The sequence below is a fragment of the Leucopleurus acutus genome (genome assembly GCF_964270905.1).
Source record: "Leucopleurus acutus genome assembly, chromosome: 1".
In the NCBI taxonomy this organism is placed as follows: Eukaryota; Metazoa; Chordata; class Mammalia; order Artiodactyla; family Delphinidae; genus Leucopleurus; species Leucopleurus acutus.
Window position 1 is genome coordinate 27145570 of NC_139142.1, and position 19271 is coordinate 27164840.

The window sequence follows — 19271 nt, forward strand, 5'->3', positions numbered from 1 at the left end:
AAAGAAAGGTGGAAAAGGCCTTGGCTGTGGAGGGTGGGACCTAAGCAGGGACGGGGTTTGGGTGGTGGGTGGGACCTATGCTTAGGACTTATGCTTAGGGCTGGAAAAGGCCCTGGGGTGGGGGTGGGGCGCTTAGGCTCAAGGAACAGAAGGGGCTCAGAGGGTGGGGGACCCCACCTGGGAGCTCAGCAGGTCTCTGGGCTCAAGTGGGCAGGGCCATCCCAGAGGGCCCCCTCCCACCTGCCTCTCCTGATCTCCCTGGCCTCCCTCCTATGCCCCCAGGACCCTCGCAGCCCCGAGGGGGCCTCTGAGGGGGTAGGACCCAGCCCGAGAGCCAGGCAGACTTCTGCCGATTGGGCAGGGGATAGCATGCTCCCCACTGATCTGAGCCCCCAAAGGTCCCTCCAGGCGTGGGAAACCCTCCCCCCTCAGCCACCCCTCAGGAGCGCTGGTCCTATCTGGCCTCCACTTCTCCTCCCCTCTCAGTCCCCCCACATCCTACCAGTTCGCTTGGGGTTTCCTCCCGTCACCTTGGGCATGGAGGTCCCCCACCAGCATCCCGCAGGCACCCTAGTTTTGGGGAGACGCAGACTCCACGTCTTCCCACACTGCCATCTTGACTCCGCCCCCCCCCCACCACCACCACGTGGCATTTTAGAATCCCCATACCTCCTGGAATTTCCATCATCCTTGGACTTTGTTGACACTGGGAAAGGGCCTTTATCTTTCCTGACCTTTTACTTAACCCAAGAGGGGAATCCCTAGCAGAAAGGAAACCACAGTGCTTCCTTTGCCTGCTTCCTGCTTCGGAAGTCTGGCACGTCCTAAGCCTTTCTTTACGCACATGGTTACAACACAACTCTAAATTCTCTTTCTTAACCAAGAAACTCCTCCCACTGCTTTCTTCGGTGGTCTACCTCCCCACTCCCCCACCCCACAAAAAGCAGATCAGACTGAGACAGAGGAGGACAAGTGGTTATTACACAGGCCAAAGACTAGCCCTTTTCTCAGTCTGTGGCTAGACTGCCTTAAACCTTGCTCAGAAATAGCTATTAGTTGTCTCTGGGCTAATGCCTGTGACAAGAACATGGATAATAGAAGCACTTGTTGAGTGCTTAATTACCAGAGAGCACTGAGCCTATGTAGAGGTTTTGAGGCATTTAATTTCAGGCCCTTGAGACAAGGGAGAGTCTTTATCTCCAGAGGATTGCGGCCCTTCAGCATCAGTATTTAGATTCAGGAAGGTGGCACATTTCTTTTAATGTTTTTTTCACATCACAGCTCTCCCTCACATTTGCGGACTTCATAATTCTGAAATCCCATGTGGTCCTGTAAGATTCAGTAGTAATCGCTGTCTAAATAGCTGGACAGAGTACCACACTACCTACTAAATTGTTATGGAGGATTAGTTAATGCATGTGAATTGCTATGTAAACACGATACAAATGTAAGGTGACATTATTTGAAGGCAGAATGGTTGCCATTTTGTAAAGAAGCATAGGCTTGTAGTTTGAATTCTTTAAAGAGAAAGAATGTGTATTTCCTCAGAAATAAAGCACTTTTGATTCCCTCCATTGTATTTTAAGGACCTCTCACCCCTATCAGAGGGTGGCATTTGCCCCTCAGAGGGTGGCATTTTTGTAGAATCAGTATGTGAATTGAGCCATTTCTTTTTAGTTTGTGGTCTGTGAACTAGAACAGCGGTTTGGAGGGACTTACTGTCTAATCTTACAGTTGTGGGAATGAAGGCAATTATCCCACCAAGAACGAGCTGTCTGACATATCCTCTTAACTCTTGGGCTGTGTATGTCCCCTCTTGCTTGGATGTCCACATTTTCAACTCAACTAAAGTCATGTTTTGCCTAGGGGTCTATTAGTATGCCATTTGCTACCAACAAATACACCAAAAACACAGTTGCACTTGTTGGAGCAACAGCTGAAGGCTTTCCAAAGGTTCTGTTTCTCTGAATGCCCTCATGAAGGAGGAACTCTGGTTTTATATACTTGATCCAAAATCCGTTTCTTGACATAAGTTAAATGAAATAACATGGGTAAGGCACCTGACACATAGGTGATCAGTTCAGTAGATTTTAGTTCCCTTCTCCTACCCCTTCTAGAAACTGCCAAATGGCTATGACCAAGTAAATAGGATCTTTCTAAATTTCATTCATTTAGCCCTAAGGTTGGCAGTATTAGCGGGACTTATTTTGCACATTGTTGACCTTTTGACCTTCGTTGAAGAAGCCTGTGATTCACATGCCCCCATGTGTAAGTAGACTTGCCTTTGGGTGTACAACTGTCTTCATTATCTTGATTGTGTTAGACTGGATGGTCTCCACTTTTATTGCTATGCTTCTAAAATTTGCAGGGGCTGTGGAGTGGGGTGTGGAGATAACAGTCATTTGTCTGAATCTGGCTCTCCTCAAGAAGCTTCTCTCTTGAGTTTCTCAGTGTTCCACCAAGGGAAAGAATCTAGTGATTCTCTAGAGGCTGGTTTCACATGTGTGTTTTAAGAAGCAGTCTTTCAGATTTAATACCTTTCCTTGGTACAATTACATAGAACTCTGAACTCTTTAGATTCAGATCATCATTAGAGGAATGGAAGATTTAGATATGGTTTAAGAAGAGTAATTTTACGGTTATTTTGGAGGTGTCATAGATACACAGGGAAAGCTTTTCCAAGCAATACCTACCATTACAGATGAAGAGTGATAGATATTGTGGTAGAGAGAACTTTTTCCTAGGCAGTGTGCCTGGTGAAGATGAATGCTGAGTGAAAGTAAATGCAGAGTGCTCTTAACATACAGGGAGTGTGTGCTTCAGGGGACCAGCAGCACATAGCTGCTATGAGAATGTTGGCTCCTTAAAGAAGGCTTAGAATGGACCTAATGGGTTAGCTACAAGTGTGTACCATGTATCAGGCATGTGGGATTACACAAGGTATATATCATTCTGAGTCTGTTGAGTTCAAGATCCAAACTAGTGTGGGGGAAAAACATAAAAAGCAAAAACAATGTGACTATGACAGTATATGATTGAGTGTTAATTGTGTGACACAGTCTGAGTGTTGTAGGGCATTAGGGAAGAGGGAATCAGTGTTAACAGTAGTGGTTAAAGGAGGCTTCATGGTTAAGGCTGGAAAGATAGGTACGATTTGGATACACTGAGTGTGTACGCTTTTGGAAGTCAGGGATTCATTTCTGCTTACATTTTACAGCAGAGCTTTGCAGTTTTGATGCTAAATGCTTTGGTGACCCTGGGTAGGGAGTCAAGAGACCGTGGTACTGCTAGTCTTGGTCTTCCCCTCAAAGGACTGAATAACTTTATGGAATCATGAGTTTCCTCATTTGTAAAATGATGTCTCTGGTAGCTCTGATATTTTTGATTATTTAATGGTTAAATGCAGCCTACAAGGGGAATGCTACCTCCTAGTGGAGAACCTGTGGTACACATTGTCAAATAGGGTTTGCTTTTATCAGACTGTTGGCAAAACACACATCATCCTTCCAACCTTGGAAGAGAAAAGTAGACCAGAATAATGGCCTGCCTTCGTGAGATGTGTAATTTCACATTCTTACAGACACTTTGAACATTGAATCAGATGTTTTGAATAGCAGAACAACAGTCAGTGGGGATATTGATAGAGGTTTTCTTATTAGCTTTTTGTACTGACTGATATAAAGTCTTGATGATACTCTTATTATTATTATTTATTTGGCTGCATTGGGTCTTAGTCGCAGCATGTGGGATCTTCGTTGTGACGCTCAGGCTTCTCTCTAGTTGTGTGCAGGCTCCAGAGTGCGTGGGCTTGGTAGTTGCAGCGCATGGGCTCTCTAGTTGTGGCGCACAGGCTCAGTAGTTGTGGTGCACGGGCTTAGTTGCCCTGCAGCGTATGGGATCTTAGCTCCCTGACCAGGGATCGAACCCGCGTCCCCTGCATTGGAAGGCGCATTCTTACCCACTGGACCACCAGGGAAGTCCCTTGATGATACTCTTTGAATGCTTAGTCCTGGGCAAGCGAAGAGGGTCTACTTTAAAATACTTAGGATAATTTGTTTTAAAATTTTATTCTATTAGTTATAAAAATTAGAGTAATGCAGTATGAAACCTATGAAGCTTGACTGATAAACTGGACAACTTACCCAGATCCTTGTGGCCTACTATAGCACATTCACTTCACTTTTGATCCAGATAAAACTTAGTCTAGTCATCTGGTTTTCTTCACCAAATTTTTTGTTCCTACAGAATAAAATTAAAATATAAGCTCAGACTTGGATTGTAATTCTAGCTCAACCAAGCTCTGGGACCTTGGGCAAGTTATTTAACCCTCTGAGCCTTAATTTCCTCATCTGAGAAATTTAGGAATAATAATATTCACCATATATAGGATTATGTTATGAGGATTAAGTGAGAGTATAAGATATAAAATACGGATCACATTCTGGGTATATAGTAATAGGTCTAATTCATTATATTACCTTCTTCATCCTCATCCTCAATTTAGCTCCAGCCTAACTTTTTTTTTTTTGTGGTACGCGGGCCTCTAACTGCTGTGGCCTCTCCCGCTGCGGAGCACAGGCTCCGGACACGCAGGCTCAGCAGCCATGGCTCATGGACCCAGCCGCTCCGCGGCATGTGGGATCCTCCCGGACCGGGGCACGATCCCGCGTCCCCTGCATCGGCAGGCAGACCCCCCAACCACCGCGCCACCAGGGAAGCCCCAGCCTAACTTTTGAGGCTTATATTTGCTGTTACCCATCACCCACCCACAAGCTCGCATGCGCACACACACACGCACATCTGCCTACTTTATGGCTACTCATGGCCTCCTAAGCAGGGCCTGCACTTTCTTCCCTACATGTTTTGGTTTGCAGGTTCCCCTCAGCCTTAAATATCTGTCTCTCCCATCTCTTAAAATCCTGTACACCTTGTATGACCCAACTCCCCCACTTCCTGTTAAGCTTTCCTTTATTCTTCCAATTGTAATTAAGTTCGTGCTACTTTCTTTGCATTCCACTTTCAATGTGTACCTTTGTTGTAGAAGTTAATACATAGTGCTTTATATTATGGTTGTAGCTTTTTAGGTGAGCCTCTCCACGAGACTGTGAGCTTCTTAGGAGCAGAGATCATAATTTATCTTGATGCCTTGCACATAATAAGCCCTCAAAAAAACACTGTTAGGGTATTAACATGTTAAAAAACAAAACAGAAAAACCTTTTACATTTGTTTTGATTTCTAGGTTTAGATTAAATGTAGAAATATATTCATTATTTTTGTTATTTCCACTGAGTATCCATGATATGTTAGATGGTTGAAATAGCAAGTTGGTTTTCAATATTGTTTTAGTCTTTTGGCAATTCTTTACGTTCGCTGGATTTTAAACTAATATCAAGAATAAAGGTAGTTATCAGGCAGAGATGTTTTTTAGGGAAAGAGACCTTCATCCCACTCAGGAAGTCTGCAAATAATTTACTGAATTAAGGGCAGGATTGAGTAGGGATTTCATTGAGAAAATGAAATTGACTTGGATGATATGTTATGAATAGAAGTATAGAGTCTACAGTAGGTCCTATACTAGAAAAGGGGTTAGGAAATTGAATGATTAAGTAAACAGTGGCCCATATGCCATATGGAGTACTATGTAGCAGTTAAGAAGTAAGTATGAGGTGAATCTACAAGCACTGAAGTTTTTGCGGTAAGCGGGCCTCTCACTGTTGTGGCCTCTCGCGTTGCGGAGCACAGGCTCCGGACGCTCAGGCTCAGCGGCCATGGCTCACAGGCCCAGCCGCTCCGCAGCATGTGGGATCTTCCCGGACCGGGGCACAAACCTGGGTCCCCTGCATTGGCAGGCAGACTCTCAACCACTGCACCACCAGGGAAGCCCAGCACTGAAGTTTTTGGAAAGATTTTATTAAATGAAAAGAAGGAAGCCTTAGAACAACATATACATTATGATCGCATTTATAAGTATGTTTTTAATTATATTTTCTTATGTACATTTATATACATACAAAGGCGTAAATAGTGTGTTATCTTCTGACAAGGTCTAGAAAGATATACACCAAGTTCATAACCACCTCTGGGAAGGAATGTGTGGATGTGGGGACCGAGGAGCTGTGAAGATGGGCCTTTTGTTTTTGTTTCCTTTGCTTCTGAATAATTTAAATTCTTTAGTAAGGGGACATATTTATATGTTTCTTGTATAGCTAAAAAATAAATGAAACACCAGAAAGGAAAAGGATTGGGACAGGTTTGGGGGACTATATTCAACAAAGGCTATTCTCAGTACCAAATTTATTTTCATTCCATCCTCCTTTTTGGGGTTTTAGGCCTTTGGGCTATTGTCATTTAACCAAAAAAAGGGTGGGGAGTTAGAAGTAGTCTTCAAAGTAATTTTTAAGAATATTATTTTCAGCTGGCAGAGAGAGGTACAGCCATAGTTTCACTTGCAGTTCCTTTTATAAGTTTCTATTTAAGGAGCCTTAAAGCACTTATCTCTAAAGAGGTATCATGCTGTTGCCTTCATACTATCTCATTCAAGAAGCTTTGGAGGGGAAAGCATATACCAGGAGGGAAAATGTTAAACAGCCAAAGGTTCAGCTTATTATATATGTCTTGTATCTTTTTCCTGGGGGGATTTCTTTGCTCTGCACCTCTATATGAAATCAATTAACAGATATATATTGTAGGTTAATGGCAAAACCTGGTGTTTGGGTATTCAGCTAAGAGTGTTAGCTCAGTGTATTAACTAACCATTGTAAATATTATACCCAGTTAGCTTTATTCTGTTCTGTAGCTAGCTGTCAGTCAAGCTATTAACTGTATCCAACATTTTACAATTGTAAGAAAATGTGCATCCAGTGAAAGAAAACTTAGGTGGATCATTACAAATCCATCACTATATTTTAGGTACCTTAGGACTTCCTTGGTGGCGCAGTGATTAAGAATCCTCCTGCCAATGCAGGGGACACAGGTTTGTGCCCTGGCCTGGGAAGATCCCACATGCCACGGAGCAACTAAGCCTGTGCGCCACAGCTACTGAGCCTGAGCTCTAGAGCCCACGAGCCACAGCTACTGAGCCTTCGTGCCACAAGTACTGAAGCCCACGTGCCTAGAGCCCGTGCTGTGCAACAAGAGAATCGACCGTAATGAGAAGCAGGCACACCGCAATGAAGGGTAGCCCCTGCTCGCCGCAACTAGAGAAAGCCTGTGCACAGCAATGAAGACCCAGTGCAGCCAAAAATAGATAAATTTTTAAAAATTAATAAATTAGGTACCTTAAATATAAACTCAATTTTTATATCCCTATCTTAACAGCAGTTTTTAGTTTTCTTTTATTTTAAATAACTGTGTCTTGTTCTTCACAGGTTCAATGAAGAATATAGTTTAGTGAAGAGAACACAAGAACACCCTCAAACTATTCCCATTCATCCCACATTAACTGCTATTAACATTTAACAGAGGAAAATAACAAGGAAGGTGAATTGAACAGAAGAGAAGAAAAAGTGGGGAGTTGTATAGAGAATGTATAGGGAGTAAAGAAGCAGATGTAGAAATATTTTTTGAAGAGTTCTCTGTGGAAAAAATGTAAGAGCAACTGGTATATGAATTTTAAGATCTGAAATGCTCTGGTGTTATATCCCCATTTTAATACAAATCATAATCTAAGATTGATAAAGAAAAAACAAATAGAATATGAAATCCTTTCTCTGATCATATATGCGTTTAGTTACTAGATACTCTTGGAGGTTTCACAGTGGTCTGGGGTGAAAAAGGAAGACAGTTTATTTCTCATACCCTTCATTCCTTAGCACACAGTGATGTCCTTGGAGATTTATTTTGATAACTGGCTGTGTAATTAAAAACAAAACACATGGGGACATATGTATACATATAGCTGATTCACTTTGTTATACAGAAGAAACTAACACAACACTGTAAAGCAATTATACTCCAATAAAGATGTTAAAAAACAAAAACAAAAAAACACTCAGTGGATTTTTTTTTTTTTTTAAGCAGAGCTAGGATTCATCTGGGTTCTAGAGCTCTGTTACAAACCTTAAAGGGTTGTGGGATTTAAATGAGCAAACCAGAATTCTCTAATTTTGCAGTTTGAGTTATTATCTTAATGTTATAGTTATATGTACTCTCTCATTCCTGTGCATTCCCTATTGGGAATTTGGTGTGTTTTCTTCTCAAAACCACATTTGACTAATACTATGACGCTCACACTTATGCTAATAATATTGCTTATTTCTTAGACAAAAGTGGAAAGGCAAAGTAAAATGCATTATTAAAGTCAGAAATCTTGGAAAAATAATATATCTTATTTTATAGGCTACCATATTATAGTACTACTAAGGAGGTTTTAATCAAAATTAAAGTATAAAAAAAGTTTGAGATGGAAACATAGAGACAGTAGGGAAGGGAAGAAGCCCAAATTTTAAAATGTGTTAGAATAATGACAGAAGAAATTTTAAGTTTGGCGAAACTTTTAAAAAGACTCCTCTGTTATGTTGTGTTCTTGACTGTAGCAGTTTTTTCAGGGAGTGTGTTCATAATTCCTTTCTTTTCCAGATTGCAAAAGTTGAGAAGCTCAAACCTTTGGAGGTAGAGCTACGACGCCTAGAAGACCTTTCAGAATCTATTGTTAATGATTTTGCCTATATGAAGAAGCGAGAGGAAGAGATGCGTGATACCAATGGTGAGGGGAGGGAAGCTCTTGTTTCTCAGTACGTGCACCGTAAAGGAGATAGATCCCCAAACTTTAAATTCTGGTGTACCTTTTTCTCAGATTTGCCAAAGGGGGTTGTGTGGAAGGATAATTGCTTACTTCCGTGTTGTTGCTCTACAGGTAAATGAGCCTTGTTAGATTTTCAAGGGAATAGCAGTTTTTTCTGTGATAAGCAGTTGACCATATTCTCAGTCAGCTCATAGTGTATCAAACTAATAGTACTAATCTTTGTAATTTTTAACATTTATGTATAGGATAATGAAAATTTAAGAAAAAAACTTATCTGAGATCCTACTGTAAGGCCTAGGGGCAGAGTGAAGCTAATTAATTGTCTTTTCCCCCTGGCCATTTAGCCTACTGAGCCTCACTTCATTACATTTACACTGCTTTTGCTTTTTTTTTTTAGAGTCCACAAACACTCGGGTCCTGTACTTCAGCATCTTTTCAATGTTCTGCCTCATTGGTCTAGCCACCTGGCAGGTCTTCTACCTGCGTCGCTTCTTCAAGGCCAAGAAGTTGATTGAGTAATAAAGCCCAGTCTCCTCCCACCTTGTATCTTAGCCAGCAGAACATCGCTGGGATGTGCGTGGCCTAAGACATCCTACCAGCAACACCATCAAGGCACGTTGGAGCTTTCTTGCTAGAACTGATGTCTTTTGGTGTGGGAGGACGTGGGTTACCACCTACACCCAATAAGTCAAAGAGGGACTTCTTTTTAACTTGGTAGGATTTGGACTGGTTTTGCAACAATAAGACTATTATTAGAGTCACCTATGACAAAAAATAGGGGTTACCTAGATAATGCCAAAGCCAGCATTTGGGTTTCCTCGTATGATCTGTTTGAACCATGTTTTCTTTCCTTCTCCCACTTGCTCACCAGCTTGGGCTTCCACTCTAGTTCTTTTACCAACATTTGTATGACCATGTTGAACTTGTTTCATTCTGATTGTCCTCTTTGGATTTCTGTGTGACAATACCATTAACTTTCTCTTGACCCTTAGCTGAAATGTTTAGCTAGCTTCTGGTGATACCCTTTCACAATTTTATGTCTCTTAAAAGTGTAATGGATGTGACACCTCATAGAAATGAGCTTTGAACTGTAGATTACTCTTAAAGAAAATTTCATTTTAGAGAATTAAAATATTTGTGCTCAGCCGCTTGAACTTCTTTCTTTTTGTGTATTTATGTGTGTTTAGTTCTATGCAGTTTTATCACATGTATGGATGTGTGACCACCACCACAAGATGCACAACCGTTTCATCACATGGATCCCTTGGGGTACCCTTTTATAGCCACAGTCACCTCCTTCCTTAACCCCAAGCCCCAACCTCTGGCACCACTAATCTGTTCTCCATCTCTCTAATTTTGTAATTTTAAGAATGTTATATAAATGGAATCACATAGTATATAACCTTTTGAGATTGACTTTTTTCACTCAACATAGTGCCGTTGAAATCCATCCAAGTTGTTGCATATATCACTAGTTTGTTCCTCTTTATTGCTCATTAGCATTTCATGGTGTGGATGTACCACAGTTTAACCAGCATCTGAAGGACATCACTGTTGTTTTCAGTTTTGGGCCATTACTAATAAAGCTGCTGTGAACATTCATGTACATGTTTTTATGTGAACATAAATTTTCATTTCTCTGGGATAAGTGCCCAAAAGAGCAATTGCTGGGTTATCTGGTAAACACATGTTTATTTTTGTAAGAAACTGTCCTGCTTTTTTCAGAATGACTGTGTCATTTTACGTTCCCATTAGCAATGTATGACCAATCCAGTTTCTCCACATCCTCACCAGTATTTGCTATTTTTTTTTAAATTTTTTTAGTCATTCTGAGAGGCGTGTGTAATGATATTCATTGTGGTTTTAATTTGCATTTTCCTATTAGTAAATGGTGTTGAACATCCTTTCATGTGTTTATTTGCCATCTATATTTCTTCCTGGTGAAATATCTGTTCCTTTGCCCATTTTATGATTAGATTGTGTGTTCTTTTTACTACTGAGGGTTTTTTTTTAATTGAAGTATAGTTGACTAATACTATTGAGTTTGAGGAGTCCTTATATATCCTAGATACAAGTCCTTTGTCAGTTATGTGGTTGCTTAAATTTTTAACATAACTTATACAAAGGAAAATATAAGTAAAATTTACAAAGTCTTCTTACATGGCAAGTCACTGACTTAATTTCTGTTCTTATGTATTCCATCTAGACAATTAAGACATATGAAGTATTAAAAGGTAACACATCTGGAAGGATCATGAATCGAGTAAATACCTGAAAATATATGTTATAAAAGCAAATCCAATAATCACTTTGGGAATATGAGGTGCCTAAAGGCCAATACTAAGGTAAATAAGAGAAAGAGTGGACACGAATGATCATGTTCATAAACAACAGTGAAAAAATAACATCACTTGATATTTGCCCCACTTCTCCCAATAAAGTGGGTGGGAGTTTGTCCTTTCTGTAATCTCTTTTTTTTAACCCTGCTGACTGTTACAGGGCTTGTCCCATCGCAATGACAAGCATTACAGGACTTAGGGCTCTGCAGCTTGCAGTTAAGAAGCAGCATGTTGGAATTAACAGAGAACAGTGCTGTCATGACCTGGATAAAGTACAAAGGGGAAAGAGGGAGTGAGTTATGTTGTTAAACTCCCAGGCTGTTCTGTAAATGTTCCAGCTATTGTGAACCCAAAAGCCTTTTTTTCCCCCCTCTTTTGACTCCCTCTGTGCATTCCTCTGGTGTGGCATAAAAGTAGTTCTGTCATTAATTTGTGCAACATTGCCATCTGCTGTTAAGAATTGATAGATACTGTTTCTGAGAACCTGGCAGCCAAATCTCACCATAAGGGCAGCAGATGTTGAGAAAGTCTATCTGTGGTATTCCATATACTAAACAACAGAGGATACATCCAAGCAGGGAAGAGAATAACCAAATTTGTGAGTTAAGATCCATCCTTAGACGTTTAAAGGTGAAATACTGTTCTGTACCATTAGCCTAACAAGAAACTTTCATATTTCTGACTGGTGCCTTTTCCCTTTTTAGAAACAATGAAAGCTACTCAGTTGGTTGTAGTCTTCTGTTCTGACAAAATGTCAAAGAAGAAGATAGGAGAGGAAAATACTTTATTTGGCTGATGTTTTGTTCCCACATGTGACTTTGTGAAACTGAAATTCTTTCCTGTCCTTTCCTTTTACTCATGCCAAGACTACAAACTTGGAATTTGTGCTTTTGGTTTAAAGTTCATTGATATCACAGTTTGATTTTATCTAAAAAGTAAAATTATTTGCCTTTGATAAAAGACTAGTGCAAGAGCAAATCAGCTTTAAAAAGGAAGATGTTATCGCTTTCCTCCATTTTTGAACCTGTTATTCAACAAAGCCTGTAAATTATTGATGAAAGTGATAGTTTTAAGTAAGCTTTGTTATACCATTGTCATAAACCCCTGTCATAAGCTGTTTTTATGTTTGTTTAATGGAAAGAGGCATGTGGGATTTATGGATTTATACAGATTCACTTGTAAGTGTTGGATTGGGGATTTTTGTGTAAATTTTCTCAAATAAAGGCTAGCAGAAACTATTTTAGGTGTATTTTTCTGTTACTCGAGTATCTCTTTATCTGGATTGGCAATAATTCCTCCATATTCCTCAGTATTAAAGTATGGCAAATTATATGTGACGAATTAGAGAAAAAATGTTTGTAATTTACTCCAGATGGATAAAGTTTATGTGAGCTAGTAAAAGTTTATTATACTTTATATATAAATGTATAAACTGTATATAATATGTATATTAAAGTAGTAATAATTATACATGTTCAGAAAGACCAAATAGGGTTCTGTAAGCCAGGAATTCTCTGTAGCTTCTCTGTTTTAGAAACTGTTACTGGAATTATTCCTACAGAGGGTCTTCTCCCTTTCCCTCCATTCTTTAGAATACCCCTCCCAATTTAGAACCCCCCCAGGACTTGCTTTTTTGACCCATCACATCTATGCAAAACCCCACTCCAGCAGGTAAAGGCCATTTTCTCCATTCCTTTTACTTGCAGTTGAATCTTTTCCATAAAGCTTTTTTTTTTTTTAATTTTTTTTGTTGTTGTAGTTTTGGTGTTTTTGGGGTTTTTTGTTTTGTTTTGTTTTTTTGCGGTACGCGGGCCTCTCACTGTTGTGGCCTCTCCTGTTGCGGAGCACAGGCTCCGGATGCACAGGCTCAGCAGCCATGGCTCACGGGCCCAGCTGCTCCACGGCATGTGGGATCCTCCCGGACCGGGGCACGAACCCGTGTCCCCTGCATCAGCAAGCAGACTCTCAACCACTGCACCACCAGGGAAGCCCTTTTTTTTAATTTTTAATTTAATTTTTATTTTTGGCTGCGTTGGGTCTTCGTTGCTGCGCGCGGGCTTTCTCTAGTTGTGGCGAGAGGGAGCTACTCTTGGTTGCTTTGCGCGGGCTTCTCATTGTGGTGGCTTCTCTTGTTGCGGAGCACAGGCTCTAGGCACGCGGGCTTCAGTAGTTGCGGCACACAGGCTCAGTAGTTGTGGCTTGCGGGCTCTAGAGCGCAGGCTCAGTAGTTGTGGCACACAGACTTAGTTGCTCCGTGGCATGTGGGATCTTCCCGGACCAGGGCTCGAACCCGTGTGCCCTGCATTGGCAGGTGGATTCTTAACCACTGAGCCACCAGGGAAGCCCCATAAAGATTCTTTTTAAGAGTCAACCTGAAGTGCTTTACACGTTGACTAGCTGGCCTCTTATTTACCCTTTACCTCCATTCCCCCAAAAAACAGTTAATAAATTATGTCAGTGAATGTGTAGTTTATAAAGTAGTAGTTCCCAACGTTTAAGTGTAAATATTTTAACATCAAAAATGTCTTACTTCTTACTGATATTTTATAGAACATAAATAATGAATTCAGCAAAATGTGTAAGTGAATTTAAATTTAATTGTCTCAACAGTATATATGTTGAATAGTTGTACATGTTCTACAAATTATTAGCTATTCAGTCTGCTACAATGATATCTCATAGCATGAGCCCCACGAATAATATGAATTTTTCTAGTACCACATTTAAAAAGTAAAAAAAACAGTTGAAATTTATTTTATTTTTTAAATAATTTTTATTGGAGTATAGTTGATTTACAATGTTGTGTTTTTCTGCCGTACAACAAAGTGAATCAGTTATACCCATACATATATCCATTCTTTTTTAGCTTCTATTCCCATATAGGTCATTACAGAGTATTGAGTAGAGTTCCCTGTGCTACACAGTAGGTTCTCATTAGTTACATATTGATATTTTATATATAGTAGTGCGTGCATGTCAATCCCAATCTCCCAGTTTATCCCTTTCCCCCTTGGTAACCATAAGTTTGCTTTCTACATCTGTGACTCTGTTTCCGTTGTGTAAATAAGTTCATTTGTACCTTTTTTTTTTTTTTTAGATTCCACATATAAGCAATATCATATGATATTTATCTTTCTCTGTCTGACTTATTTCACTCAGTATGACAATTTCAGGACTTCCCTGGTGGTCCAGTGGGTAAGACTCTGTGCTCCCAATGCAGGGGGCCTGGGTTCAATCCCTGGTCAGGGAACTAGATCCCACATGCATGCTGCAACTAAGAGTCCACATGCTGCAACTAAGAAGCCTGCATGCCGCAACTAAGACCTGGCATGGCATGCATGCATGCATAAATAAATAAATATTTTTTAAAAGTACGACAATCTCTAGGTCCATCCATGTCACTGCAAATGGCATTATTTCGTTCTTTTTGATGGCTGAGTAATATTCCATTGTATATATGTACCACATCTTCATCCATTTATCTGTTAATGGACATTTAGGTTGCTTCCATGTCCTGGTTATTGTAAATATTGTGAAATTAATTTTAATAATACATTAAGTCTAATATATCCAAAATAGAATGTCAACATAAAATTCAATATAAAAATGTAAAAATGACTGAGATATCTAACATTCTTTGTTCCATATAAAGTCTTTGGTGTGCATTTTACGGCTACAACACGTCTTACTTCAGACTAGCCACAATTCAAGTGCTCAGTAGTTTCGTGTAGCTAGTGGCTACCACATTGGACAGTGAAACTATAGAGTTTGCTAAGTACTTTGGTAGTTTCTTTAATATTACCAGTAACTCTATGGCCCCTGGGAATCATCCATTCACAAGTGAGAACTTCTGCTATATAGCATCCTAACTATTCACTTGTTAAAATATAAAATGGAAATACTGTTTTTTACCAGAAGCACTTTGGAATCAGTTATACCTTTAAAATGGTGAGTATTTCTGGACTTAAGAATATTCCAAAATCAGATATTTAGTTTCATTTTTATCTAGTACAATGAAGTGCTGAACTTCAGTTTCTGTTTTGTACTCTCTAAGATGGAACAGGATAATTGCTAAGCTTTTTATCTATGCGTTATTAACTAGAACATAATATCAGGCTAACCAAGTTATAGAAAACTGTCTAGTTCCATATTGCAAAGATGCCAGAAAAGTGAATTTTTAAGCTTTGGCTGAAACCTACTCAGCTCCTCTGAATGAAAGTCAGCACTTCTAGCTATAAGTAATTGTTTTTTCCATTCAACTCAAAAATCACTTATTGATCATCTATTCTATTTAATGTGCTGAACTAAACTCTGGAGTAGACCCAGATAAATAAGAAGCAATACCTATCCTCACTCAAAGTGCCTTCTAATTAATAGGAGGAGGTAGATGGAATGTCCTCTCTCCAGCATGATCTCCGTACTTTCTTTAGCCACCACTGACTTAACATTTTGGATATTCCTCCAGGAAGCCTTCACTAACCCAGCTAGTTTGGCTTGGAAGGGTGCCCCTCCTAAATACCTTTCTAGAAGATTGTACTTTCCTTTTAATAGCACTTATATACGGTTGTAATTGCCTGTTTATTTGTCTGTTACATGGATTGTAAGCTCCAGGAGAGTAGGAACCATGTTTATTTTGTTCTCTTGTACCTGACACAAGTTGGTACTCAGTGTTTGTTGGATGAATGAATTGAAAGTTGAAAACTATCTGTACAATCTAAGAACCCCGGAATGAAACCAACAAAAAATTTAACAGGGGTTATCAGTCAGTCAGTCTTGCATTTTGGTTTAAAAACCGTTATATATGTATGAAATAATAACGACCTGATATTCTTTCAACAAATAATTTTTAGGCCTATAATATCAAGCACTTTTCTAGGCACTGATGATACATAGTTGTGAACAAGAGGGCAAAATCCAGGCTCTCATGGAGCTTATATTCCAATGAATGGTGATAATCAATAAAGTAAACAAGCAAGACATCAATTTTATAGATAAACATTGTGAAGAAAATAAGGGGTGATGTGATCTGGTGGGAGACCTGTGTTACTTTGCATCACATTGGCTGTAAAAAAGAGAGGTTTGGTTAAATACAAGCACAGCGTAAGTAGATCATCATGAAGTCTGGTACAATAATAGAAAAAATGGATCCAGATCAAGGAAGACAGAAGTCCCTTGTACCCTCCTATTCAGACCCAGTGTGGAAGGTTATGCAGAGTGTAGCATATCATACTTTAAAAGGAACATTGATGGGGCTTCCCTGGTGGCGCAGTGGTTGAGAGTCTGCCTGCAGATGCAGGGGACACGGGTTCGTGCCCCGGTCCGGGAAGATCCCACATGCCGCGGAGCGGCTGGGCCCGTGAGCCATGGCCGCTGGGCCTGCGCGTCCGGAGCCTGTGCTCCGCAACGGGAGAGGCCCACAACAGTGAGAGGCCCGCGTACCGCAAAAAAAAAAAGGAACATTGATGAACTCTAGAAAGGTCAGAGGAATGTGAGCTCATTAGCTCTCATACCCTTCACCCCATTCTACCAATTCTCTTCCTCCTGTATTTGCTGTCACTATCTACCTAAAAACAAACCTAGATGTGAGTGTCCTGGACTCAGATTTGCCTCACCATATCCTAACTGAGCACAAAGTTCTAAATGTTCCTCAGATGGATTTCTTAAATCTGGGTCCCTTTTCCACTCACAGTGATAGTACCTCAGCGCTTGTCTCCCAGCCTCCAGTCTTTGTCTTCCATATTGTCATCAGAGTTCTTTGTAAAGTATAGCTTTGGTCTATGTAAGGTGATCATATTGTTTTTTGTCTGTGCTGGGCACATGAGCAAAACAAGACTTACTAATTATGCGGGGGGGGGGGTATAAATTGGGACATCACATCCCCCAGCAAATCAGGACATATAGTCACACAAATCATATACTCCCCTGCTTAAAAATCTCCAATATTTTCCATTGCCCACAGGAAAAGCCAAATTCTCTAAATAAACATTTGAGGCCTTGTCATCTGCTTCTACCCCACATATGCCATGGCCTCCAGCCACATTGCCTTCTCTTAGCCCTCAAACATCCTGCTCTCTGAAAGACATCTGGAGCCATGTTGCTGGCTTTGACTCCCAGCTCCCCTCACTACCTATGTAACACAGAGCAGGTTACTTAACCCTTCTCTCTCAGTTCCTTTTGTAGAATGGGAATACTATGAGGATTAAACGGGATTATACATAGAAAGAAAACCTTTAATTTTTTTTAAATATTTATTTATTTAGGCTGAGTCCGGGTCTTAGTTGCAGCACGTGGGATCTTTGTTGCAGCGTGTTTTAGTTGTGGCATGCCGGATCTTTTTTAGTGGCAGCAGGTGGGCTTCTCGGTTGCAGCCTGCATGTGGCATCTAGTTCCCCCACCAGGGGTTGAACCCAAGCCCCCTACATTGCGAGTGGGGTGTCTTACCCACTGGACCACCAGGGAAGTCCCAAGAAAACCTTTAGCATAGTGCCAGGAATATAACAATAAATGTTAGTTGTTATCTCTGTAGGACATATTCCCACAATTTTACGATTAAAAAGTAACCTTGGGGCTTCCCTGGTGGCGCAGTGGTTGAGAGTCCACCTGGCGATGCAGGGGACACGGGTTCGTGCCCCGGTCCAGGAAGATCCCACATGCCGCGGAGCGGCTAGGCCCGTGAGCCATGGCTGCTGAGCCTGCGCGTTTGGAGCCTGTGCTCCGCAACGGGTGAGGCCACAACAGTGAGAGGCCCGCGTACCGCAAAAAAAAAAAAAAAAAGTAACCTTGGAGGGCCTCCCTGGTGGCGCAGTGGTTGAGAGTCCGCCTGCCGATGCAGGGCACTAGGGTTCGTGCCCCGGTCTGCGGGGATCCCACATGCAGCGGAGCGGCTGGGCCCGTGAGCCATGGCCGCTGAGCCTGCGCTTCCGGAGAGGCCGCGACAGTTAGAGGCCCGCGTACTGTAAAAAAAAAAAAAAAAGGAACCTTGGAGATGTAAAGTTGCCCAAGGTCACATAACTGATGGAACATGTTTTTTCACTGCACTGCAATTTTTTTAGTGAGTTTAGGGCGGGGAGCACCCTTTGCAGATTCCCCACCTCCAGATACAGTATCTGGCAGTGCGCAAAGAATGTTGCACGAGGTCAGTTGGTCAAAGATTTGGAAAGACACGTAGAAGGAGAATGTGAAATCTGGAAAGAGAGTGTCAGGAGAGTTGACTTAAAATATTCTTGAAGTTATGTGGAAGATGGAGGGACCCAGCGTAGTCCTGGGTAGGTCTGGAAGAAACAACTGGGCACACTGACTGAGATGACAGGAGGTAAGTATTTCCGCTGGGGGGGAAAAAGGTATAAATTGAGGGGAAAAGGTATAAATTGCTTACTAAACAAAGAGCGCTGTGCGATGTTGGAAGGGACTGTTTCCCCAGTCACTGCCCTTGAGATAGGCCTGGCGCCCATGTGAGACTGGATGACCTCTGGACATCGAGACTGTCTGAGCCTAGAGTCTGTCATACAGAGTGAAGTCAGAAAGAGAAAAACAAATACCGTATGCTAATGCATATATATGGAATCTAAAAAAAAAAAAAAAGGTTCTGATGAACCTAGGGGCAGGACAAGAATAAAGATGCAGACATAGAGATTGGACTTGAGGACACGGGGAGGGGGAAGGGTAAGCTGGGACAAAGTGAGAGAGTAGCATGGACATATATACACTACCGAATGTAAAATAGATAGCTAGTGGGAAGCAGCTGCATAGCACAGGGAGATCAGCTGGGTGCTTTGCGACGATCTAGAGGGGTGGGATAGAGAGGGTGGGAGGGAGGATCAAGAGGGAGGGGACATGGGGATGTATGTGGCTGATTCACTTTGTTGTGCGACAGAGGCTAGCGCAGTATTGTGAAGCAGTTACACTCCAATAAAGATCTATTTTTAAAAACAACTGTCTGGGGACCTGGCCAGCAATCAGGGGAGGGGTCTGCAGACCCGTCGATGACGCCCTTGCCCCCGCCAGAGCCACTGGACTCCACGCGGTCTCCACCAGGCGCCGCCACCACCGCCCGAGGCCTCGACTTCCCAGACCGCCTGGAGGAAATGCAGCCTCGCCGCTAGGCTAAACGAGCGACCAGAGAAAGCGGAGGAAACCCCGCCGGGCCGGAAGCACCCAGAACTGCTTCCGGGTCAAGGGGGAAGGACCC

At 41.4% G+C, this 19271-nt stretch overlaps 1 protein-coding gene across 1 annotated transcript in view; it reads left to right on the forward strand.

Annotated features, from left to right (window-relative positions):
• TMED10 (transmembrane p24 trafficking protein 10) overlaps positions 1-12321 on the forward strand; it is a 45535-nt gene extending 33214 nt beyond the window's left edge. The window contains exons 4-5 of the mRNA XM_082852349.1: positions 8579-8705; positions 9142-12321. Coding sequence (XP_082708475.1) covers positions 8579-8705; positions 9142-9263 — 249 coding nt within the window. The 3' untranslated portion in view covers positions 9264-12321. The remainder of the gene's footprint in view (positions 1-8578; positions 8706-9141) is intronic.
• The last annotated feature ends 6950 nt before the right edge of the window (positions 12322-19271 follow it).